The sequence below is a fragment of the Drosophila melanogaster genome, chromosome 2R (genome assembly GCF_000001215.4).
Source record: "Drosophila melanogaster chromosome 2R".
Lineage (NCBI taxonomy): Eukaryota > Metazoa > Arthropoda > Insecta > Diptera > Drosophilidae > Drosophila > Drosophila melanogaster.
This window is the reverse complement of record NT_033778.4, coordinates 7540092-7566751: the sequence shown is the minus strand read 5'-3', so window position 1 is coordinate 7566751 and position 26660 is coordinate 7540092. Positions and strand designations below refer to the sequence as shown.

The following is a 26660-nucleotide window of genomic DNA, read 5'->3' as shown; positions in this document are numbered from 1 at the left end:
GTCGCGTTCCCGGGCGAATGGCAAACTGTTAGGTGACGTGTTTGACCGTGCGAATTGCTGAGCTATAGGAAAAATATTTATAAAACACCATGCAAACACGTCTTGTTTTGCTGCTGCTAGCTCTGACCCCGCTCGTCCTGGCCAAGAAGTTCAAGGAGGAGGAGAAACCGGCGTGGGCCAAAAAGGATATACGCGACTACAGCGAGGCGGACCTCGAGCGTCTGCTAGATCAATGGGAGGTAGGTAACAACACTGCGATTGGAAAGCGACACATCGGACCCAACTCTCCAGATTCGCACCTAGCAAGGGAGTAATGCCAACCCTTTAGATTCCCACCTATCTAAGGATTCATCATTTGTAGAGACGGATAACTGATACCCCTTCTTTTAATCTTCTCTTAGGAAGATGAAGAGCCCCTCGAGGATGATGAGCTGCCCGAGCACCTGCGCCCCCAGCCCAAGCTGGACCTGAGCAATCTGGACAGCAAGAGCCCCGAGGACCTGCTCAAGGTGTCCAAAAAGGGGCGCACGCTGATGACCTTCGTTTCGGTGACCGGTAATCCAACCCGGGAGGAGAGCGACACCATCACCAAGCTCTGGCAGACAAGCCTCTGGAACAACCACATCCAGGCGGAGCGCTACATGGTTGACGATAACCGCGCCATCTTCCTCTTCAAGGACGGCACACAAGCCTGGGACGCCAAGGACTTCCTCATCGAGCAGGAACGCTGCAAGGGCGTAACCATCGAGAACAAGGAGTACCCAGGTGTCAATGCGAAAAAGGACGAACTGTAGGCCGGTTCCACGGCATACCAGCACATCAAAACATTCTCACTATTTAAGATCAAAGTTCAATTAAAATAAAACAAATTTATTAAACAAACTTATTAAAGAAGCTACATATGTATTTTGCTTGGCCATTCACAGGGAAACGGCTCCGTTTGCGGGATGGAATAAATATGGATAAAAATATGAATATTTCAATAAACATATTTTGAATATAATATTTGTATCTCTATTAGATTGTTTATATACACTGCGTATGTGTCAAATCAAAAACAAAATAAATGAAAAATTTAAGCAAAACTCTAAATTAATCGCTGACCAACTACACAACTCACGGTGCCATCGGCAAAGTTATCGTATCGCCTTTCAAATGTTTCGAGCTCCAGCTCCCCTCTGTGTGACCTTAAGTCAACAAGACGCCACCCGCGAACCGCGACGTGCTCTACTTGCTCCGCCTGTTGAGTAGCTGTTCCACCAAGAAGATGCCCGTCCAAGCCAAGATCGGTCCCAGCATTCTCAATGCGGATCTCTCCAACCTAGCGGCGGAGTCACAGAAACTACTGGACAATGGAGCGGACTACCTGCATCTGGACGTGATGGACGGCACTTTTGTGCCGAATCTCACCTTTGGTCACCCCATGGTCAAGAGCTTGCGCAACAAGATCAAGGTAAGTCTGCAGTCATCTGAGCCAGATATTCAATTACCTATGCCACAACCCCATATAGACGGCCTTTTTCGAGACGCACATGATGGTCCAGAATCCGGAGCAGTGGATAGAGCCCATGGCCGATGCCGGTGTCAATCTCTACACCTTCCACGTCGAACCGGTGCAGGATGTCGTCAGAGTCAGTCGCCGAGTGCAGGAGTCGGGCATGAAGGTGGGCCTGGCCATTAAGCCGGGCACCGAGGTAGGTTGAGGTTAGGGTTATATCACTTTTGATACTTGATACCTCCTATGTATGTTGTATAGCCACAGCTTGTTGCTTATTTGTTTGAAATTATTTATAGATTTGATATTTCCACTAGATCTTGTCCCAAGCTAGGTCTGAAGTTCCTTACAATTTTGAAAATATCCAACGAGTAACCACCTGTTGCACTTACCTTTTAGGTACAAGATCTGGAGAAGTACTTGAGCATTGCCGACGTTGTGCTGGTGATGACCGTGGAACCCGGTTTTGGCGGACAATCCTTCATGGCCGATATGATGCCGAAGGTCAAGTGGCTGCGCGAAAACTACCCCAACCTGGACATCGAGGTGGACGGAGGTGTGGGACCCAAGACTATACACTGCTGTGCCGAGGCCGGAGCCAACATGATCGTCTCGGGAACCGCCGTGGTGGGCGCCTCCGATCAGTCGCAGGTCATCAAGGAGTTGCGCGATGTGGTGCACAGCTACCTCAAATAGAGATTCATTTACCAGCTAGCTTAAGAAAGAATTTTTTAGATAGGCGAAATGTTTTGACCAAATTGCATTGCAAGTAATGGGGAAAATTCCTCGGGAAATGGTACCATTAAAAGAAACTTACAACCGTATGTGGTTTTATACATTTATTTTTTAACATTTATATAATATATGTTTGTAGGTATATATCATGTTTGGTATGACATGTTGCTTTTAGCATTTAGTTGGTTATACGTGTGTCTGCGTGTACTTTATGTAGTTACATTTAGTTTACTGCACTTTCCCAGTTATTGTCGGACATTGGCCAAATGCCGGCTTTATTGTCATGGTTTTGGTACTCTCTGAGTTTTCAAAAATAAATGTTCAACAATATTGTTCGATTTGCGTCAAAACTTCAAGATCTGAATGTAAAACTTTTCATAAATTCTCAATGCCTCCGATGCGCTTGTCTAGCTCACAGGAAAACAAATTCAGTTTGTCTTTATTGTCAAAGGTTGTTATTGTAAATTCTTCACAAAGTTCCGTCTGTGCATAGATAACAAGTGCTTTTCATCAAATTATCATCTTTAAACATTTACATATAATATTCTGATACGTGAGTACATATACTATGCTTCATCTTTATAATGCGCGACACATGTAAATTCAACTAGTTTGTTTATCAGCTTCTGGTTTTTGGATTTTGCTACATTTTACACATAACTTTTCGCTACAAATTCTTGTGTTCTTTGTTTAATAGGGCCTGTTCTTATGTACTTTGTGTAGTGTGTCCCTCCATGCACATGGAGCATGCGAAACTGAATCGAATCCTTGGGGACGATCCCCGTTAAGCGCAGAATTTCAACTAGGATGTGGGGCTTGTGCGATTCTGAGTTTGAGTGTCAACTGTTTGCGTATTGTACTTAGTAATTATCTATTCTGCAGTTCATGCCACGTGTAAATTATTTCACTCACTCCGATCGCCAATGCTAAGCATTTTACATCTACAATATATATAATATATGGGTTGTATTCGATTTAGACTAAATGTACATAAAGCTAAGCGTTTTGATAGTAGCCTGGAGCATGGGGTGTATAAAAATAGCTCGCCATGATCCGAATGATCGTAAATGCACAAGGAGAGTGAACCCCAGAAAACTGAAAGGGTGAAAGGTGTGGTGGCTTACTGTCCAAAGCAACAGCAAAGGAGTCCTGCCTGAGTTCAAGCACAAACTATATCCATCCGATGTGGTCCTGAAGTCGTCAGTGATTTCACGTCAATGCATTTGAAGCTTAGTAGTAAAACCCCTGAGAGTTTCAGGAAAACTCGGGCTTGTGTTCATGCACTGCACGATATTGAAGTAAGCATAGTTTCTATGATATGGGTATATCTTTATAAGTTTGTATTGTCCTGGATCTGTACTCTGTCATTATAGCTAGTATGCTCGATCTACAACAGCCCACAGATTTGTCTCGAGTATAATCTAAGCTTTCCACTTTCGCTTGATAATATGCATGTATAAATTTAGACACCATCACATCTGCTTAATTGCTAGCACTACAATATATATATAGAATATATGTATCCGTTATATGTATATTTCTTGTATATATTTCAGTTACATATTGGTTTGTGTTCATGTTCCGCCTAAAACATCGTGTGCCTTGTGTAATATGCGCTTCATTTAACCCCCCGTTAAGACTAATAATACTTTTCCACTTGTAAACTGATTGTACAAAACATGCATATATGTATATATATATATATATATATATATATATATATATATATTGGTAGGCATAATATGACCAACTAGATCTAGTAGTGATCGGTTATACATTTGCAATCTCTTGTCTAAAGCATTTCAACAGGTTTTTGCTAGAAACTAGAAACGATAAGTCAAAAACATGTAGCTACCGGAAATCCGACCCACTTCCGGTTCATGTTCCGGTTTCGACTCGAAAACAATATCAAAGCTGTACACATCGCGAAGCTCTGGTGTGTTTGTGTGTGTTCTGTGTGTTGAAACAACCGATTTTGAGTCTTTAGTTACGCGTATTTTACATTCATTACGTGCGATTCCTCTGCAAAATAGTTGTGCCTACGAATGTCAGCACTCAAGCATTGTATCTTCCAGATCGTACGATACCAGACCTGGTTTATGGATGAGTAGAGATCTAAATCGGGACAATACCTCGAGCTTCGACCCAAGCGGCCAGTCTAAGTGGGCGTGACAAACGAGGTGCGGCGTTGGCGTGTAAATAGTTCTAAATATTAAGTTACATTGACATATCCACTATCGAAGCGAGTACTATCGTACCTTCTGTAGTTCACCGCGTAAATAGTCGATTCGTATGCTAGGTGTATAAGTATGATCCTTATTATCCCCTGATCCTAATCCTTTTGATCTGACTTTAGCCAGACTAAACGACTTGCCATTCGTTTGTGTTCTTTAAAGCTGAAACCCACGCATTGTAGTTATTATTTTCATGGCTTATATCTAATCGCATTTAGTTGCTTATTGTGCATTTCTCATTATTGTCAACTGCACACTTTCTTATTGTTTTTTAGATTCATTGTTGTTGTAAGACAGCATATTTGGGTTTGGAGAAGAGCCTACTGCTACGTCCATCAAATGCCCAAGATCAGCAATGATTCCTTGTTTTCTTTGATTTGGTTTGGTTATAGTTATACATTAGTTTCTACAATTGATTTTCTTATTTCCTGCATTAATTTTCAACACTCAATAGCTGGGATTCTACTATTTATACTTCACAATATTTTTCTGAATTCTTCTTCGATTATCATAATTTTTCCAGTGGAGTAATACTCGTACTTATAATAATACAGGGTTCATTTTCAACACAAAATTCAGCTACAAAATTGAATTATATTCTGGGTTTCGGGGTATTTAGACACAATTATCAATTATTTAGATTTTGGGTACATAACGGTTACTTTCCATTTACGTGGTAATATATAAATCGCTCTTGCAATATGTATTGACATATGTTTGCACCCCCTTTTTCGGTTTGTCTGGGTTATAAAATGTCTGCGGTTTAGGTTCATAAAAATCTCTTTGTAAAAAAATTGACAAATAAATTCGGCAAATTGACACATGATTATGTTGCCCAAATCGGTGCTAGCCGGCTGGCTAATACCCTAAGTTCAGTAGCAAAATATATGTATGTATCCTACAGGATCCATCTGTTCCGTTTGACTTTCGTAATTTGTGCAATTGTTTCATGGATATGCTCGGTTCCAGAATCACCTGACGACTGTGGTGACTCTTCTTATAGAAGAGTCACGGCATAAAGCCGTGGTCAGGATTAATTTTTGGACGACGTCCTGGAATGAGTGTAGTGGTGTGGTGCACCCTCGCGCATAGGGTCAGTGGCTATTTTGGATAGTATATCGGGTCCTCCGGGATGCAGGTCATACTTGTTAACGCGGTCCTCTTTAATGGGACGCGAATGCTTCGCGATCTGCTCCTGTATCCAGGGCACATATTGCACCACGTTTGCATATACGCCCGGCAGACGGGGATGCGCACACATAATGCCCCAGGAGACTATGCCGCCCACAAACCAGCGATTCTTCTCCCCGGGATACGGACACAGCAGCGGACCGCCCGAATCACCCTGGTGTTTTGGGTTACATTTCCACTCAAATATACGGTCAGGATAGTGAATAATATCGCTTACCTGACAGGCATCCTTGCCTCCGTCATCGAACCCGGCACAGACCATGCCCTCCGACACCGTCAGGTTGTCCAGCCATTCGTCGCACTGATTACGCGTGATGATGGGCACTTGCACCTCGTTGACTATGTACTCGTACGTGGATTTGGCTGTGGAACAACGAAAACTGAATAGTTTTGCGTTAGCCGGATATTATGTTGAGTAGACTCACGATCCTTGTCCTCCCGCTTTCCCCATCCGATGACGGTGCACAGGGTGCCAGGATGCAGATTCCTCACGCTTGGCGGCGGCAAACATACGGGCAATAGGTGTTCATGGAAAGCAACACGCGTGGCAAGCTGCAAATGTATCCAAGAATATTAGAAACGAGAGGAAGTTGGTATAAAAGATTTTCTAACTTGGAAGAGGGCTATGTCATTGTCGTGGGCAATAGCCATGTTGTATTGCGGATGCGGAATTACGGCCTTGACCTTGACCTTCTGACCCGAGTAGGTGAAAGAGTTGCGACGCGTCACGCCCAGCTGAATGGTCCAATCCTCCAAGTCGATCACGCTATAACTGTCAAGCAAGGAGGTTCATAAGTGACCAATATATATTCATGCCTGGGATTCAACTTACTTTCCCACGCAGTGGGAGGCTGTGAGCACCCATTGATCCGAGATTAGAACGCCAGCGCAGTAGAAAATCTTCTCCGGACCGCCCAAAATTGCGGCCAGGAATGGCCAATTGCCGGGACTGGCTTGGGTTCCTCCAATGATGCGTCTCGATGGCTTGTGTCTACCCCGCTTTACTCGGCCGCACTCTGAAATAATAGATAATGAAATAGTGAATGCCTTATGCTGACTTCCCACCCAGAGCCACTGACCATAATTGGAGCACGTTAGATCGGCCATTGGATAATCCTCTGTCTTTTTGCAGTTGGCAAACTCCTGCATCAAGGTCGACTTTCGTTTGGCGTACATTTTCCATATATCTGTGGACACATTTACCGTGGCTAGCAGTGGGCGGTGAGTAAGTTGGGTCAGGACACTGGTGGCATTCACGGCCGAGTAGCCCAGAATGGAACACACAGCGCTGGGCGATACTGCCCGATCCCAGTTCTTCACACACGCGGGCATCCACTGCCGCTGGCCTATGCGATAGACCTCCAGGACACCGGTGCCCACATCGCCGTTCCGCTCACTTAGCCTCACTAAAAAGTGATTCGGCAGAATAGTTAGGTCATTGCACGAAATAAGATCCTTTTACTTACAGCAGTTGCGCTCATCCTGGCCGTAGGGACAGTCGATGATACCGTCGCATATGTGCTTGGTTCCAATGCACTGGCTGTCGCCGCAGTAGATCTCGTCCGGTCCACAACGCTCGCACTTGGCCTCGTCTGCCTGGTCCATGCAGTCCAGGTGGCCATCGCACACGTACTCCTGCGGCAGACAACGGTTCTGGTCGCACTGGAACCCATCGCACTTGGGATGCGTGGCGGCTCTCATCACCTCGCGAACCTCATCCAAACCCACGCAGTCCTCGGAACTCGGAAAGTCCTTGAAGAGTTTGCAGTTCAGGTACTCGGGCAGACTCAGTCCGAAAACGTCGAAGAAGAAGCCACAGCGGCGCATCGTCTCCGTACAGAGGGTCTTGCAAGGTGGCACGGTGGCCCTAAACGAATTTGTGACCATCATTACTTAATAAAAGGGAAAAGTTGAAATGTACATACCCGCTCTGTCCGCACTTCGGCACGAAAAGTGTGCAGAGAAACAGGGAAACGAGCTCGTAACATCGCACATCCACCAGGGCCTCATAGGAATCCAAGTCCTGCAATGGTTTGGAGTCAGTAAAATAAATGGTAATCCTGTATATCCCCGAATTTACCGTTTGAGTCTCCAGCTGTCCAAAGTGACCGATATAGTTGGGAAACACGGTGTAGTTGTAGGGAATCTGTGGACCTTGACAAAACCGGACTATGATGGGCAGGCAGGTGCCTGGGGCTGGATTCTTGCCAAAACTTGTGGTGTCCTCCACGTGGATCGTGTTGATGATAGTCTTGTTCACGAACTTTATAGTCGGATACGCATTAAAGTAGGCAGCCAGACCGCCGGCGATAGCCAGCAGGGCGAATGCGTTGATCAAAATCTGGAACAGGCGGAACTTTAGGCGGCCGTTTGTGATGTACGGATTGGAGCTCTTGCGCCGGTTAATAATCTGAAATAGTAGGTAAGATATAATCTTTGCACATACAATATTAATGCAAAATTCAAGTATTATACCTGATGCTGCAAGGACATGGTGTGCGGTGCTCCATTTTGAAAGCGGACAATCGTCTGCAGGCTGCTGGGCTGGCCGGCCGCCTTATGAAGCGGCGAGATCGTCTGCGGCGGTTCTAGTTCCTCGATGGGCTCGTGCTGAACTCCCTGACGGCACACGATCGGGGCTGGCGCTGAAAGGACATAGGAGTAGAGGAGTGACAAGGCCCGGGTATGGAAAGGACTTGTACTTACCACTGCACAGCCGCTTGGCGGACAACGAGGGCAGCAGCGGCGCCTCCATGAGCTTAGGATTGTATCCCGGACTGGACGTCTGGCTAAAGCTGTCGCTGGAGATGGTCGAGTCCTGCCGGAAGTTGATCTTACTCCTCGGTGGCGGCATTGCAGGACCCTGCTTTCCGCTTCCGGTTCCTCCGCCGGCGCCGCCCAGAAAGCGGGTGGGGGCCAAGTCCATGAGCGGAGTCTGGCGCTGTGCGCTGCCGGGTGCATTAGACTTACGTCCCCCCTGCTGGGAACCCAGCAGTGGCGCTTCCATAAGCTTGGAGTTGTAGCCCGGACTGGAGCTGATCGAGTAGCTGTCGCTGGACAGCGTGGAGTCCTGGCGCTGTTGCATCCGAGGATACGTTATCGGTGGCGGTTTATTGCGCCCGAGCTTGTTCCGCACAGTCAATGGAGGTGGCGGGTGACCCCGCGATCCCGTCTCCACTGGATCAAACACGTTGGCCTGCCGTAATGGTGGCTCTGGCGGCCCTGGACGTTTGGTAATGGCATCTGTGGGCGGCACAACGGCTGGACATGGCCCTGACATAGATGACATGGTGCCGCTGGATATAGTGCTGGAACCTGCGGAGGCGGCGGACGAAGTGGAGGCCGAGGCCGACACGCTGCTTGGTTCCTTGGAGCTCTGCGACTGAGTTTCGCCGATTGAGTTGCTGCTGTTGCTGCTGCCCTTCACTGGCGGCGGCTGCTTTCGGGCAGGAACCACTGGTAGCTGGGAACCATCGCTTGCCACGCTACTGCCGTTGTTGTTATTGCTGGCCGAGTAGAGGGCCAGTCCCAGGCTGGTGTTATTGTTGTTCAGCTTATGCATGGCATCGTTGAGCACAGCACGTTCCCTGTACGCATCCCTGGGATCCCTGGCCAGCGGCGAGTCAATCGAGCTAGACAGCGGCTTCTCATCGAGCGAGGACTGGGTGTCCACCGAGGAGAAGCGACTGCGAAAGTCCACGCTGGTCGAGCTGCTAGCGAACCGCTCACTGTGGCCGCCCAGCGATGAGCCGTAGGCGGAGTCCACGGTGCTGCTGGAGGAACGCTGCGCCCGCTTGGCCATGTGACTCAGCCCGGCATAGCGGCCGGCCAAATAGCCGGCGACCTTGACGGGCGTGGAGGTTAGCGACTCGTCGAACACGGAGTTCTCCAGACTCATGCGGTCGTCATCGGAAATCCCATCGGCATCCGCATATCCGGACGCCGGACGTGTGGCTATGTCAACAAGCAGTGCTGATTGCAGCCCGGCACCTCCGCCCCCCTGTCCGTCGCCCGATCCTCGGACCACTGCCTCTGCGGTCACGTTTTCTGGCTGCGGATAAACAAACACAGTGCCCGTGCCCGTGCCGTGGGCGCCATCCTGTCCGCCAGCCGAGAGTGGAAGTGGGTGTGGACTCGACGCCTGCCAGGCGGACTTGCCGCGCAGTAGTCGCCGCGGAATGGGAGGTGGGGGCGTCACTGGGGTGTCCACCCGCACTAAGTGCTGCTGCTGGTGGTGGACCTGCCTTCCTCCCGCGATGGAGGCACCCTGATGCGCTGACTGGCAATATTTCTGCTCCGTCATGTTTACCTGCCAGCGAAAATCGAGGAAAATTTGTGGTAAAAGCAAACAATGGAAATTTGTCTGAGCGAATGTTTCTAAAAAGAAACATAAATATGACTAGCTTTTATGAAACTTTTGTATCACTAAACGGGGTTATAAGGTATAAATATTAAATATATAAATAACAACCTACGCTGTAACTTTAAAATGCTCTAATAAGGAAATAATAAATGAAATTTCTTAGTAATGCAGTTGAGTGCCTTTCACAATGTTAAAAAGATATAGGATATATTGCCCTGGTGATAGAAACCTGTTTCCACTGTAATGTTTGCTACTTCGATCCACCACTGTGGCAATATTATCCAGCAGCAATATTCTGCATTTTAAGCCCCATCCAGGTGCAGAGGATGAAGTGGGGCAGGGGACTAAGCCCTGGCTGAGCCGGGCGCAGAAATTCTGACGCGCAGGAAATAACTTTGGGGGGATTTGCGGCCAGGTCCTCCTGCTGGAAAATGAATCAGGAACAGAGGCAAGTGGTTTTGGCTGCCGTCCACATCGATCTCTTGAGTCATGCAAAGCCAAACTATAGCTAATCCCTCATCTTCTTTGCCCTTCACTCGAAACCCTTGACGGTGCAACGCCAGTCGAATAACCCAAACGAGGATGAGTAGGGTATTAAATTTGAATACTGTTTCCTTGGCGGTTGCGAAACTGAGGAAACTTTTCGAAATTTCAGCTTTGTTTACTTCGCCGTGAAAAGCGCAATAGAAGGATTATTTATTTTCGTAGATGCAGAAGAGGAAATTTCTCATTAAGGGTCAGTTCTATGTACATCCGTTAATTCCATTTTCCTTTGTCTTTTCGCAGTCTTCATTTCTGCAGCAAATTGTATTGTGCTGCACTTCCAAAAAAAACTTTTCAAAATGAATGGCTATTGTGAGGGAAAAACTCGAATGTTTCGCGGAAAGTTTCTATCTTCTTTTCCCTGCGTATAAAATTCTCAAAAAGTGCAGTTCGCTTGAAATGTGTAAAGGAAACTCGTATATTATATTAATTAACAGACATCGTATTATCCTTTTTTCTTACTACCACCTGCTCTTTAATTTGGTAACTGAGAAAGTAATGCCAAGCTGATTGCTTCGCCAATTCTTTTCAGTGGAAAAGCTCAAAATATATCCTTTTTTCCGGAAAAATCTGGCTTTCTTAAAGTATTCTGAGCCCGGTAGAAATTTGACCACTTCTTCGTAAATTCGCGGTAAATACAGATTGCGATTACATTATCAGTTGCGATTTTAGATCTTTATAAACAAACTTCTGGATACATAACATAACTAGAAGTTTAAATTATTTGTTCTCTAATCTGACACATAGTTAGTAGATGTATCTAGTCGTTTACTATAGGCCAAAGAAGATCCTGGCTTGGTGGTCATATTTCTCTACGATTATGGGTTACTTCTCTACAATTATGGGTTTCTAAAATGGAACCATTTCTAGATAGTCACAGGGAATTACATCGTGCCATAAATCTAGTGTGGATTGCCGTACTCACAAGCATTTCGGTGGCTGCCTGGGGCAGCTGCGACGGCTTCTGCTTGTCCTCGAGCATGGGATAATAGTGGGAGGAGTGTCGGCGCACGATGCTGTTGCTGCTGGAGAGGCTGCTGCTCTCACTGATGCTGCCGGAGTTGCTGGGCAAGGGCAGCAGGGTGACGGACTTGCACTGCTCCTGCTGCTTGTCGTAGAAGTCCAGCAGCGAATTGAGGGGCAGCGCCAGGCTGGAGGCGCGTTCCGATCTGGGGATGGGGATACATTGGACATCATGTGGCAGCTAGTTAGTGTTCCAAACTCACCTTGAGCGACTCCTTTGATCTGCCACCGAGGTCTGATGCTGATGGTCCTGGGAGACGCTCAGAAATTGTTTATTCATATCGAGTGCGTTCATGGCTTAATCGCGTCGTACTTCGAAATCAATCTGCAATGGAGAACCGGATTGGGTTGGTCAGGTTGTGTTTAACGCCTGCGTTGTACATGCCATGCATATCGAAAGAGGACTGCTCCATGCGGAACACTAAATGCCCCGCAGACCAGAATAATACCGTTCATGCAAATAGCTGCGGGCCCCTTTGGCCACAGGAATCCAAATCAATTACTCAATGGCCCCCACTCACACACTCACACTCGCAGCCCGGCACGTGACAATAGATCCCACAAAAGTCAAAATAAATGCAGTGTGTGTCTGTGTGTCTGTGTGCCGGGATATACGTATACGTGTAGCATGTGCGGTGGGCATATTGATGCCATCGGAATCGGGCCAAGCAATTTAGTCTTTTGTGTCTAATGGATGCCATTAGTCGGCTCGCAGCACAATGGATCCCGCAAGCGCCAACGATCCCCATCCCCTTATGCCACCATGCTTATAATATGTGACCAAAAGCCGCTTCGAAGCGAATTTAACCACCCTGCACCATAGATGGCACAACTGGAAGCGAGTAAATTAAGTAACTTAATCGGAAGTGGTAAATTCTGTGCAGAAAGCGTTGAGACTCCATAAGATAATATTCATAAACTGTTTCACAATTCCGTTGGCAGCTCGTTGAATATTGGGTTAGTGTTTAGTGCATAATATAGTGCGCTCTAAGCCAATGTTATTACTTTAAGCGATTTACCTGTAATTGTGAACCTGGATGCACATTCAAGGGTGTTCTACTATGACCTACATAAATCGGCTGCATGAATGCCAGCGAGCATCATGTTTCGTGAGCGCGAAAAGGCTTTCAACAGGTTGAAACGTTGAAAAACGCATTGCAAATTTACTGAGCAAAAACAAAGCTCCCACACACGCACGCAAGCCACGCCCACCAGCGAGCCTCACGTGGTCGACGGCAGAGGGCAGAGGTCAGGCACCGGAGATCGCAATGTGTCAAGGACGTATATTGACACCAGTTCCATCCAATCAGCCCGGATAGGTGTGATTTGTGAGCACAAGTGCAGGTGTGCAAGTGAGTATGTTTCCCAGAACAGGGGACATCCTGCTACGCCCCAATTAGGTTCAATCAACCAGTCAAGTTGGCTGCTAACTTGGGGAACTCATCTATCTATACACATCTATTCTTATTTCCTTATGCTAATTAGATGTTCTTAATTTAATAGTAAACTTTTATTGACACCTCTGCATTCTTTGCATTCTTTCAACTCAATAAACTTAGTAATCAATGATGAGTAAACACAGATGTGTGCTGGCCTAAAGTCAATAAATTCGATGTTCATTTCGAAATACTTTTTAATACCTAAAGAATGATATAGTTAAACAACTCATTACACAAATAATACTTGAATACTGGCCATATTAGAGGGAATCCAACGAATCACGTTTGCCAGTTAACAGTTAACTTGTTTTCAAACTCTGGCCGAGATCGTAATCGCTTATGGCAATTACACTTACTCGGCTTTGCTAACAATCAAGCATTTGACCTTCCACCACTTTAACAGGGCAAATATGCAGCCGCACATGGGTATGCATAACATAGAGTGCTCCTATTAGGAGAATCCACAATTCCGGGGGAGCGCCGAGAACAGGATAAACACACAAATTCTATTTGCTCGGCATTTGTATGCTGAACACCAATTCCAAACTCATATGAACCATAAATTGTTTGCTTTTGTGTCGGCCCGAGTCCCATCTTCGCCTCGCCAGCAAATTCGCAACGCAAAAGCAGACCCATTTGGGAAGAGGAATGGGGAAATCAAAGGCGGGTCTACGGGCCTTTTAAATTGTATTAAGGCGAAGGACGATGCCGAGTAGTCCCGGCAACAGCATTTGAATTTAAGGTTATTACCCAAATTGTTGGCGCATTTGCCAAGTGTCAGCCGCTCAAATTCCAATCACAAATCTGAAATCTTGGTCCTGTCATGAGGAAAAAAAGGTTGAAATTCCAATCCTGCCCAGGCCAAGTACTGGTTGCCGTGTTCGCCTGCTGATTGCTTTGGTAAACAGTATTAAGTATACGCCCGGTGGTCCATAGAAATATTTGCCTCAACGCTGGCGCACAAAATTACACATTGCGTATGGAAATGGCAATGGCAATGGCAATGGGGCATTGGCATTCAGAGTTAATCAGGACGCAGTTAAATACGGGCCTGCAGGACTTGCGAGTTTTCCCAGAAGATTAGCAGAGTCAATTTGAACTGGGCAGTCAAAGACCATGCCAGATTCCTTGACTTGCGGCTGGCATTCGCCTTAAGCAGTTTCCTTTTGAATTCCTCGCATTACGCAATGGTTTGAGCTAGGCAACCAACTGGCTGGGCTTTCCCCTTTTAATATCTTAAATAGAGGATTGAGCATAATCAATCTTTTATAGGGCAATGTAGCCCAAACAAACACATTCTGAATTGAAAGGAAATCATTAAAAATGTGCCACATGAGTCCGAGTTATATAAGGCTTGAGCCAATTACTGTATGTCTGCCGGACATCTGCCGGACATATTTCGCTCTTTCCAGTAGTCCAATCAGAAAGCGAGGTGTGTAGTATATATATTGTGCTGAGCAAATTCAAATTCCAAGACGGAGACCTAGGAATTTCATTACAAAAACATTCTGGTCAGGCAGAAGTGAAAGGAACGTGTGAGCCCCTCGAGCTGCTTCCTCTGAATTTTTGTTGGCGGCAATTTTTGCACGCACTTGGCCTTACAAACATACATAATACATATTGCGTATTAACTTTCAGGCGGGCATAATTTAAATTTATGGCCCCTCACTGGCTGCGTATCCATTTGTCTGGATTAGATTTGTGCAGCAGCCTAGATGGCAGGTGTATCTTTTGTGGTGTTGACATTCCGACAACGAGGAAATTTCCCTCACATCGTCGGCCAAATTAGATCAACTTTCGAATTGTGTAGCATACTTTTATGCGTTCCCGCATGTTTATTTATGTATGTATATTTGCTATGCGCACGAGCATTTAACAACAAGCGGCTTACGCTAACTTGACATCAAAGGATGTTTGCATGCCAGACTGATGGCCTGGATATACCCCTTAACTAACTGAGAGCATTGTGTTACATTATACACAAATATACAATAACAAATGACGGATGTTGTATGGCATTACGTATACGCCTGGTTAACACCTGCTTAAGGGCACTACACACCTTATTTGTTAGAAGGGACTACAGAATAATATCTCCCCTGCACTTATTTACATCCGACCTTCTCGGAATTTTCCACTGGTCTTACGCAACACATTCATGGGAGTTGGATGCAGAATTGTTGTTCCTGAGCTGGGAACAAAGAAGAGGCTGGGCGAAGGGCGTGACGCCAGGCACGCCCATACAATTAACAAACAAAATATTAGAGACCTACACACACACACACGCGCCGAACAAGAGTGCCATTGTTGGTAATTGTGCAATCAGCAATGCGATAGTGTTCGCCATAATGCGATTGTGTGCGTGTGTGTGTGTTAGCCAGCGCGTGCTGCGAATGGCTTTAAAGCGAACGAATGGCTGAGAGGGGAACACAAAAAGGCGGAGCTGGGGGCAGTTCTTAAACTGGTTACGCGAAGGAGGGACTCCAGTGTAGCCAACTTCCGCTCGACGACCGATTTGATTTCCATTTCCATCTAACACTTAAAGGGCATACCGTCGACTGGCAATCATCAGCGATGGGTGTCTGTTTACTATTGCCTCCTTATCGGCGGTGCCAGCAAGATACCGCAGTCCAATCTCTAAGCATCCACTTCAATGAGTCTCATTTCCGGCGCCAGTCAATCGGCCACATGCAATGCAGCCAGTAAAGAAAACAAATTTTCAATAACATTGGCCTTTTATTTCGCTCGAGCCAAAGTTTTCTTTAAGTTGTACAAAGTGCTTTTAGTTAATTGTAATATATGTATACCAACAATATTAAAATCCCACTTGGCACACTCCAAGAAAAAAAAAAAGCGTTCTCAACGATCTCGATTTTAGAATTTTCATTTCAAAACCTAGCCAAGATCAAATCGTTCTCATGCTCTCATTTTATCAGTCTTCCCTTCAAGTTCTTATCACAGTACTACATCCGTGTGAAAATATCAAGATTGAGATCGTTTTCGTCTCGAAATCTCGACTGTTTCTTCTCAAAAAAGAGCACTCATTTATCTCTATGTAGTTGCCACTGCATTGGGACTTTGGTAATCAACTAGGGGGTTTGCCAACCACTCAACTTTCCTGCTTGAATAATGGCTACGAGTTCTGGTCTTACCCTATAAACTTGCAAGGCACAACTATCTGAACCAGGTGACACTGATTTGCATAAATATGCAAGTAAATTCCAAGATGTGCACATGTCATGAGGTATGCCTAATCAACTTTGAAAAACTGCTCTAGTTGTCTGCACTCACGCGTATTCATGGACCCAAAAGCGAGTGTCCTTGATTCGTTGATTAAATACTAATGCGTTACCAGTTATACTATACTTTTGTATATTAAGCATGACATAAATAACTGGAAGTTATATACAGTTTTTCCGCTTACATGCACATTCTGTCAGTTAAATTGTCAGTTAGTGTGTCACTCAGTTAGTCAGTCAATCAGGATTGCAACTGCCACAGCCCACAGCCCCAAAGGCGATAACAATGGTGGGCATTGAGCAATTTGCTGGATGCGTTCGCTCAATTCGCTGTGCGAGTATTTGTGTACGGATACATTGAACGAACAGGATTTACTGTCATCGTCAACGCCATTGTCCTCTTTGTCAACTTACGTTCCGATCAAGGATGCCCGGGCTATAGTGCTCCCACACAGCAACAGCAACAGCCACAGACACATCCACAGCCAGAGCCAGAGCCATCTCCAGCTCCAACCAGCCAGGCAGCCTCTGTTTGCCCAAGTCTGGTCTGGTGTGGAGCTGGGTCGCCAGACCCACTTTCATTAGTCAATGCGCCAGTGCTGGCGCTTTGTTTCTGACATCCCAATGGGCGCACGTGGCGCTGCCCGCGATGTCCTCGGTGGGCGGCGGCGGGTGCGGAGGCCAGCTGATGTGGCGCCATGCGATGTGGTGCGGCTTATGATGCCTGGCCGAGCACTGATGGCTGCCTGTCTGTCAGCCAGTGGCTCTGGCGATGTGTGTGCAAATAGATGGAACCACGCAAGCGGAAGTACAGCGGAGGTTGGGGCTGCTTCCAAGCATTCAGAAAAAATCATAGCTAGCTTACTTTAGAGCGGGTTTCGGGGCAAATAGTAAAATATTTCAAAATATCCGTAAACAAAATGCAATTTCTAAGAAATTGAAGGAATCGCGCCATACTCGAAATCAGGGATTGCAAATTAGAGTAATTTGTAAATTGTTTTACGATCGACTAGAAAATTCAACTATCAAAATTTACAAATCTTTTCACTAACGATTATCAAGAATGCAATTTTCGTTTGATTTAACTTTTGAGCAAAAAGTGCAAGAATAGAAGAATATAAGGTAAAGATATAGTTGGAGGAATTCTTTATTGATTTCGATCCAATAGCCGTGTCCGTCTTTCACATCAAGTTAAAAGAATGCATTGTGATTGTAGGTCGCCTATGTAGCGCAATGGCTTAAATCATTATGTTACTAGGCTGAATGCAAAATTAAAGACTTGGGCATAGATGGGCACTATAAAGATGGCCTTTTTATCCTTACCGCAGATGCAGATAAAATTTCAATAATCAACTAATGAATAAGTTCATAAAGAAATGTGGGTAAGTATTATATAATGCTTTTGCAAGGGAAAACACATAACAATGTTGCAAATAAGGGTTTTAAGTTCTTAAATCGCACATTTAGCATACAAATGCTCTGATATTAACTTTAACGAAGCCAAGTGATTTTACATTTGAAGATACATATATGTAAATACCCTTCTTCGACGATTGAAATGAATGAAATACTGGAGACAAGTTTTAATCGCCGCACTTTTCGCTTAGTGTAGAAGCTGGAAGCGGGAACCTGTCCCCCGTATCGTGTGCATCGAACCGTTAACGGTAGACAGTCGCGCAGAGGAGCTGCCGTACAGTGGAGCAGTGGAGCAGTGGAGCAGCCGCACAGCTGCGGTCATATGCTGTCCATAGTTATCAGCGGGACGAACGGGGAATAGGATATGGAACAGAGAAAAACAATTCCCAAATGCCCGCCCCTTTTGAATCCAGCTAGCCGTTTTGCTGTCCGATTGTCTGAGTTGTCGACGGTTTAAGCGGAAATTGATTTTCGTACTTCGACGCCTCAACCTCAACCGCCCTGCCCCCTGCCACTTCATCATCCTACCTCCCTGCCGCTTGCGGGTGGTAATTTATGAGCGTTACTCGGCAGACAATCTCCACACATGTTTGTGTGCTATCGAACTGGGAACCGAGTTGCAATCGCACCGCTTTTCTCAATTAAAGCTTCGACCAACGTCTTTGGAATTGCAAAAGCAATCAGTTGACATCCCAGTGAAGCCTTTAAAAAAAAGGGGTGGCTGGGTGGCAACTGGGTTCACTTTTCAAGGACACATACGAGGCACAGAGCAGCTGGTGCAGCTGCTACAAGAAGATATCGGTTGTGCGGAGCCCAGTGCGCAGTTCACAGGCATTTAATTATACCGGCCCACCGCCCATTTTGAATTAAATTCCGCCAGACTGTTGCCTCGGATTCAGATTCATTAAAATCATATCAAAGCAGTCGAAGTCAGCAATTTATCTGTTCCATTAGATTGAGGCGATTTCTCGCTCCGCACGACTGAGAACAGTCTCGGCATCTGGGCTGCCAGGATAATGCCTTTGTTCTAAATTCCTTGCCAATTTACCTTTCGCATAGGTCAAAGATCAAATATTTGCATATCGATACGAGTCTCAGTTGGCTTACAATAGCATTTTGGGGAGCATAATTGAATAATTAAATGTGATAGAAGAATGCTGTGATTTAGAAAAACCTAACAAAAAATAATTAAGACTCTGTTATTGCAATAAAAACGAGTTCGCCAAATAATACTAGCTACTACAATAAACTTGCACAATCAGTTATAATATGTTTTCCACAATTTGAATGTATTATCTGAACTTTAAGATGAGAAACTTTTAGTTAAGCATCAAGTTTAAATATCTTTTCGATCCAAAGCAGCTAGCAAATTAGTTTTATTTTAGAAGTACATTTAATTTATGCACATAATTTTTTTGATTTACCCAATTTCATTGTTTTAAAGAAAAACTGTTGGGATGACAACCCACGATTTCTGAATTAATAAAATGTCGTATAGCTAATTAGAATGCAATTTGGCCCGTCCGCTGAACTTTTAAATTGACTCTCCCGTTTTATTTTTCCTTCAGGGTCCAGACTCTGCTAATTGATTTCTCATTAGCGCGAATCGGAATTTATGCGAAAAATGTTGATTCGAGGCTTGTCCAAAAATGCGTTGCTTGGTTTTCAGGACCCCAAGCCCGAGTGCCCCAGTATAGCAGCAATCAAATCTGTGGCATATAGAGGAAAAACTGATGAGCTACGGCCAGCCAAGGCCCAAATAGGGAAATTGTTGTATTTGCCTCTGTTTGCCATTCGCCGTTCTTTTCGTCCCATCGATTTTTATCCTGTGTGCGGGTGCGAGTGTGAGTGTAAGTGTGAGTGTGAGTGCAAGTGTGTTGGTATTTGGTCCTTCCAAATTGAGTTCAAATGCTGCGCGACTGGCCGAGGTTCTTGGGATAGCACAAGTTGATACAACTTGGGTAGCGAGCAACGTGGCGCTTAAGTGTGATTCCCTGTAGGCTGTGTGTGCTTGTGTGTATGCGTGCGGCTGCGACACACATAGGTGCGCCGTGTGCCACTGTGTGTGTGTATCTGCCTTGTTGCCCTGTTTGTTTTCCACTTCAACTCGCCTGCCTAAGGTTCAACCAATTTATTCTCTCATCTCACTCTTCGTCCTGTTTTCTCTTTGTCTTCCGCTGTCTCTTGCGCTCTGTGTCTCTCGCTCCTCCTGGAAGCTTAGCACTTTTTGTGCCTAAGTCAAATAATACGCTAGCACATCATTTCACATTTAAATGCTGGAAAAATATGCATAAAGCTCTTCGCCCAAACTTGATTTTCAGTTAGTGTACACTGTACAGGGGTGCGTCAGTAAACAAACTTTACGAGTAGAATAGAACTCATTTTCAGATTAGTAAGACTTATTCTTCCCAAAATATAACAAAACAAACAAACTTCCTTAAAAGTTTCTATGTATAATGATCTGTCTTCACAATCGCAAGATTCATTCGCACACACCATTTTCTCAAGATGGAAAAATATATAAAAACATTCGTGTGCTTATTTATTTGAAACTGTTAATGAAATACCTCAATGTCCGACGACTAACATATAAGAAACAAGAATAATAAAAAAACCCTTTAAAATGTTCATTCACTTCCCCGTAATTTGAAAGGCTGTAGGACTTTTAAGTTAATCTCCAATTACTATTCGTCCCGTTACATAAAAATATAAAATCAACGTTATCCTTATCTATTAATTAAATAAACGCTTTAAAGGTGGCAATTAGGGAGGCACCACTGTCTACATTGACGTGTGTCTGCATGCGTTACTCACATATCTCAATTGGTGTCGCTTGTCTGCTCACATTTGGCGGTTGTCGCTGCTGTTGTTGCTCTTGTTGCTGTTGTTCTCGCTTGTCGTTTGTCTCGGCCTTATTATTGTTATTGCAGTTGTTGCTGCTGCTGCTGCTGTGCTTGTGGTTGTTGTAGTGGGTGCTGTTCTTCGGCAGCCAGCATCAATCTCCGTCCAGCATTTTGGCATCTTTATGTTTCGCTGCTTCTTCTCCTCGATTTCAGCTCTGTTTGTTTGCCTTGCCTTTGGGCCATACACCTCAACGTGGTTGGGTTTATATTTTATTTATTTCGTGCGGTGGTTTTGTGTTTTTTCGCCAAAAATATGAACCTCCTTCGGGCAAGTGCGTGTGCGTGTGTACTCCTGTTTGTGTATGTCTCTGTGTGTGTGTGTGTTTGCCTTGATATTTTAAGTATCCTGTTTGCGCGCTGCCTGCTCCTCCGGTTGCTGCTCCTAATTCTTCTGTTGCCTACTTATTCGCCCGCTTTTCCTCTTCTTCTTATTTGCGTCAATAGAACTCACGTTTACGTTTCTTGTGTTGGTAAATTAACTTTGATTACTGGCTGGCTGGTTGTTCTGGCCTCCTTTTGTGTGTTGTTGTTATTAATACTATAGCAAAATATATAATCCACTTTCGATTCAGGTGCAAATAACAAGGTGCAGTTTACAGCTAATTTATTGTCGCATTGTCATTCCTACTCACTCACTCTCAGCCTCTATCCCTTTCCCCGTTCCTCTTGCTCACTCACTATGCTTTCACACACTTTTACAGTTAGCCTGCATTGGTGTATTGTCCTGCTGCTTCCTCTTCTTCAACTGCTTTAAATTTCACTCAAGTTAAACTCTCTCCCCGCTCGCCCACTCCCTTCTCTCTGCCTAGCCCAAAGCGTTAGTTGTTGTGATACTAGAGCTGTGTGTTGTATATTCCGTGTGTAGCTTTTCAACTGGCTGCTCGGCTGCTGATGCCGTTGTTGTGCTGTTGTTGTGGGCCACTACAGCTTCTGCTACTACTTTTTGCTGCACGCGCCGCCTCGGTTAGCACGTGCTGTTGGCCACGACGTCAGTCAACGACAACCGCCTACGCACTGCAGGCGCCGAATCGGCGACGCTGGAATTTCAATTACAATTTTCACAGACTCAAACAGCCTCTCTCTCGCTCTTTGGCCACAGGACCTTCTCTTTGGCAGTGGTGAGTTTGCCGGTAGAAAGAGAGCGCTTCAAGCTGAGGCATCCGAAGTTTTTGCAACAGTGGATAAGTGGATTATTCAAAAGCTTAATGCTTTCACTTACAGTTGAAAGTTGAAGCCAAATGTTCTGGTTAAGTCCTTCATAGAAAGGCACTAATAAAGCCGGTAATGTTTGATACTCGAGGTAACATCTACAAAATGTTTACTTTTGTACATTGTTTTGTACAGTTATTTAAATGTTTTAATAAAAATAAATAAAAAATTGCGTACACGACTAGGTGCACCTCGCAAAAAGGCATTTAAATAACAATTTAAGTTTAGGTATCCTTATACCTAATGCATTGCACTATTAGAGACTATTACCAGGTCATCAAAATAATTTCGATATTTTAGGTTTAAAGGTCTTTTTATCGCGTTCAACACTGCGTATGATCAATATTCGAAGACGAGTGCATTTCACTTTCCTCAGATTGAAAGTGAAATAAAAACAGATAAATTAAAAAAAACTCATTTGTTATATTATTTACTGAAGATTAATTTGCTAAACAATGTCTCTTAACGCAAAAGAGAGAGCGGGGTAAAGAGATAGAAAGCGAGCGCCGAACTCACCACGCTTGGATGGCTGTGGAAGGAAAGTGAAAGCCATTTGCCGGCTGACAGCTGGCACCCCTCTCCTCCTTTGGACTCTCCGCTCACACCCACCATCCGCCAAGGTGAGTGAGCAAGGCGGTGATGAGAAGGGTTGGCGGGTTCACCTCTGCTCGGATAATGCGCTTTGTGTGCGAATTAAGATTCCATGTTGTTGGCTCCTGCTACTGTGTGGTGTACTTGCGTTTGCACTTGTGTGTGTTTATTTCCCTTGATGCGCCTAGACCTCTCTTTCACTCGCCCTCTCTTTATAGTATCGCACTCCCAACTGAGCGAAAACTAAAGACAAAGGATAACGCAACAACAAGTGAGGAAGTCATAAATTTAGCCAACGGTTAACAGGTGCAATTGAAATGTTTGCCCTTAGAGACAGATAAATGCACTGACTTGCGACGCCTGCAATCGTGTGTGTGCGCATCCTTGTGGCGCCACAAGCTACAAAAGTCCTAGAAACAGTTAAACAGTTATCTAATGGTGATATATCATTTAGACCACCGGAAAACGTATTCCTTAATTGAATTTTGTGTGACTTTTGAACTTATCAACGAGTGCGCTAATTATCCCCAGCAGAAGATCAATCATATTCAGCGCCTGTCGACCCTTGCTCAATTTATCAAGACGTGGCCTACTCACCGCCAAATCCTTGACAGTCTGCTGCAACTGGATGTCCTCGAAGTGCACTGTTCGACGGTTAGGGCCCAATTCAAAGTCACGGCCAACAGCGACGGCCCAGAGCGGTCGCTAATCGAAATTCCGCAACGGAGTGTCGCGTACGGTGGAAATTTATGCAGAAATGCGAGCTGTGAGTCAGCGGGATTTCAGCGAGGGAAAACTGAGTGACGCGCTGTCAGCGGAGCTCGGAAAACTCCGTTGGCAAGACAGCCTGTTGCATGCCACCCGACGAACGCCCACCACCCACAACCCACTTCGGATGAGTGGCAGTTTGGCGTGGCGTTAATAAGCGCCTTCTCCCACGGCAAATCCCCCCAAAGGCCACTTGAACCGGGAGTGCCCACTATGCTGTTGTTTAATGAAAGCTTTCATCACAGGTTGTCCATTAGGTTTGAGTCTAAGCAAACACGTTGACCCTTGGAAAACCCCAAATGGTTAATCACAATACGGACCAGCGTAAGAGAGCAAGATATTCGGTCTTAAAGCAACTGGGAGCCCTACAATTTTGTACCTTTTTGTGGATTGTTAAAAATATTATACACAACTCTTTGACAAACCTATTCTAAGCAAAAAAAAAACGAATGTTTTTGTTTAAATTAGTTCAATGATACACAATAATACATATGTATATATAATTGTAGAAAGAATATTTCGTTGAAGGGGGTAGTTTGCACCACAAATGAAATAATGTTTTTGTAGCGACTGTGAGTTACCCGTTAATCAGTTAGTTAAGCGCTAAATAATAAGAGATATACATTCAATAAAGATAGCGCTGAAGTATGCAAAAATGAAAAGCATTAGCTTTTCAATAAAATGAGTCTTAAAAGTCGATAAATAACGTTAATGGGTATCTGATAGTCGAGGAAATCGACCGTAGCGCTCTCTGTCTCGTTCTTTTTAAGTTCCAGACCTGCCGAAAAGTGCATTTGATATCGAAGGCTTTGTGGCAAAGGCCTATTAATTAAAACTTTGTTTCCATAACGCTCCTTTTGTTAGGTGCCGTGAAGAATTTTAAGGCTCCAGTAAGTCCTTCCCTCGCATCCTCATTTTGGAGCTCCGGCATATTGAGAGTGCAGCAGCGAGGAATGCCATAAGGACTCCAAAACTTTCCACTTGCCACGCCAAACTAATCGGATTTAATTTAATTAGTTGCTCAAAGACAGCGAGCTGCGGAAAGTGGAAAACACCGGCGGCGACGCAAGTTGTATGGAGAAGTGCGGAGACAAAGTACTTTTTCATTACAGTTTTCCAGAACAGGGGAAAGATAGCCGCATGTCGCGCGGCAAATTGTCAGGTGCTAAGCTTTGATAAAGTGAGCCCTCGAAGGACTCGGAGGACTCAAGGGACTCGAAGGACAATGAATATAAAGCTAAGCTCGGCCAGGTGAAATGCGGCGAAAAAGCCCCTAACAAAATGCAGACAGAAACATTTATTAAAAGCGGCGCGCGAGTGCCCATTTCAATGTTGGTTTTTCTACGGATCCAAAACATACATTCTACGTTTATGCGAAGTGTTTTTATGGTTAGATATGTTTTTAAGATAATGTATTTTACAGAAATTAAATTTGCAAATGCAAATTAATTTGCATCAAACATAAAAAAATATCCTCTTTAAACATAGTACCATTAAATGAATTTAGCTTTTTATGACAATAGCTAATGTCGCTTATATAGGAATATATGTACATACCTTTTCAAAGAATTTGTATATTGAAAAACGACGTCTTTTGACTTAATATTTGATTTAGTAACACCTATGTATAAACGCATTTTTAACAAAATTTCCGTAACAAAAATGATCAAAAACAAACGTAATATTACATGTTTGGATAAAATATTAAAAATTAAAAATTAAATCTAACTAAGAAAATCAGCAAACCATGGCTTGGACAAAGGATCAGTTTCCAGATTCAAAACCAATTAACGCATAAACTACATACATACACATTAAAAATTTTGAATTCCTAAACTTTTACACATAAACGAAGCGATATGTCTTTCCCCTGCCCTTTCACCATCACAGGTCAAAGTTTCCCGTTGAAAGTTTAGTATGGGAAGTTGCGGGAATAGGTGCCAGGAGGTGGGGGAGCTCAGGTAACGGTAACTGAAACGTTCCCATCGCTGATTTCAAGCAAATTAGCCGTTCATATGTGTGTGTGTGTGTGGGAGCTGGGTTTTTTGTTTATGGAAAGTGTTATTGTTTGACTTTGAACTTTCCGCTTGTTTGCTGTCCTTGCGCCTGTGGCTGTGTGTGCGAGAGTGCGAGTGTGTGCTTTGGACCAAAGCCGAGAATGGCCCAAACAATATAATAAAATTTAATGCGCTCATATTTCATGGGCCAACAAACGCACGCACGCACAGACAAAAAGCGGATCTCGAAAGCCCAGGGCTGGGCAAATAAATAAATCATCCAGCCAACTTTATCGCTTTATTTTAAAAAGCACTGCCAGAATGATTGAATCGTTTCAGTCGCATAAAACGGATTTACACGCATATGAGGCAAAAACACTCTTGTTTTTTCACCAAGCGATTTGTTCTCAATTTTTTCAGTTCAACTTTTAACAGCCATAAATGGGTTTTCAATAAGCCGTTCTGTATCAAAATAAAAAAATATTTTTGGTTGTACAATATATTTTCAGCTTGGCGATAAGTTAATATCAACAAATTGTCAAGCGTGTGTGATTTTAACGTTAATTGATCTGTTTTTAATTTAGCTGCTTAAACAGGCGATAGGAAAACTTTCTCATCAACTTTGATAACATTTTTCGCATTCAATATCGAGGAGTATGATAAACTTTCTTACGTATTCAGGCCCACACAAGTGGGCACAGCGCAGAACAGAAATTAAGTGTTAAAGTTTAACTTTAAGGTTCACAGTTATCAGTTTTTTTAAATAAATCAACAGAAAAAAATATAGTCAACTGTCTCAACTATTAGATATACATATATGTATATTTATAATTGCAAAAAAAAAGATAAAAAGGGTTTTGTTCAAATATTACATTCATCTTGTATATTTTTTTGATGTAATATCGTCCAAACCAATGGCCCATTAAATATATATATATATATATATATCCCTTCCATCTAATTTTTGTTTAAATACTATACATTTTTAAAACTATATTAAAACTGTATTTATCCACTATCAGTATACATGCATGGAAGCAGTTTTATGAAAACAAACAATTTCTTTTATTTGAGTACATACCTTTGTCGTTTATTAATTTAATAATCCCCGTTAAAATGATCGTCTAAATATATCTGATTTAAGTGCAAATCAAATGTTATTTTCAATAAGTTTTATCCAATGTTTGCAATCCACTCACAATAACATCCACAGAGTCACTCAAAAATGGTCTAGCTCTTGGAATAAGTATTATTTTACAGCGCAGCTTCCGTATTCTGTGATAAGTTGAAATAACTCTATATACGCCGAGTTCAGTAAACGACAAAACTAGGCGGCAATGGACGGAAATCGATGTGGTTTTGGGGTGAAGCCCATAATGACACGAAGATACCAAAAATCGAAGCTATTTAACGCGGACGCCCAACGGCGAAGGTGTTTTCACAACTATTTTTAGTAGTCCATAGCCACTTGGGTTTGTGCTCCCTTGCTGCTCGCATTTTCTCGCCGACACTTG

General features: G+C 44.0%; 3 protein-coding genes across 5 annotated transcripts, besides 1 other annotated feature; 2 read left to right on the top strand and 1 right to left on the bottom strand.

Moving 5' to 3' along the window:
• Window positions 1–13: 13 nt before the first annotated feature.
• Window positions 14–879, top strand: boca. Its single transcript, NM_165541.2, has 2 exons — window positions 14–239; window positions 402–879. The coding sequence occupies exons 1-2, from the start codon at window positions 90–92 to the stop codon at window positions 792–794; spliced, it is 543 nt and encodes a 180-aa protein (NP_724578.1). The 5' UTR covers window positions 14–89; the 3' UTR covers window positions 795–879.
• A 121-nt stretch (window positions 880–1000) lies between these two features.
• Rpe (Ribulose-5-phosphate-3-epimerase) lies at window positions 1001–2318 on the top strand. 2 transcript variants are annotated; one of them, NM_136454.3, is made up of 3 exons: window positions 1001–1453; window positions 1512–1694; window positions 1895–2318. In NM_136454.3, the coding sequence occupies exons 1-3, from the start codon at window positions 1268–1270 to the stop codon at window positions 2189–2191; spliced, it is 666 nt and encodes a 221-aa protein (NP_610298.2). In that variant the 5' UTR covers window positions 1001–1267; the 3' UTR covers window positions 2192–2318. The 2 variants fall into 2 exon arrangements, with proteins under 2 accessions (NP_610298.2, NP_001260780.1); NM_001273851.1 differs by having other exon boundaries at window positions 1170–1453.
• Corin lies at window positions 2317–26641 on the bottom strand. Of its 2 annotated transcripts, none has more exons than NM_136453.3 (14): window positions 26228–26641; window positions 11788–11909; window positions 11487–11730; window positions 8362–9964; window positions 8131–8300; window positions 7736–8065; window positions 7581–7678; window positions 7122–7522; window positions 6735–7061; window positions 6488–6671; window positions 6268–6427; window positions 6081–6207; window positions 5873–6018; window positions 2317–5809 (listed from the first exon to the last, which is right to left on the bottom strand). In NM_136453.3, exons 2-14 carry the CDS (start codon window positions 11877–11879, stop codon window positions 5498–5500), a joined length of 4194 nt encoding a protein of 1397 aa, NP_610297.2. In that variant the 5' UTR covers window positions 11880–11909; window positions 26228–26641; the 3' UTR covers window positions 2317–5497. The 2 variants fall into 2 exon arrangements, with proteins under 2 accessions (NP_610297.2, NP_995773.1); NM_206051.4 differs by lacking the exon at window positions 26228–26641 and adding an exon at window positions 20493–21599.
• Window positions 23859–23902: a mobile genetic element.
• Window positions 26642–26660: the final 19 nt, after the last annotated feature.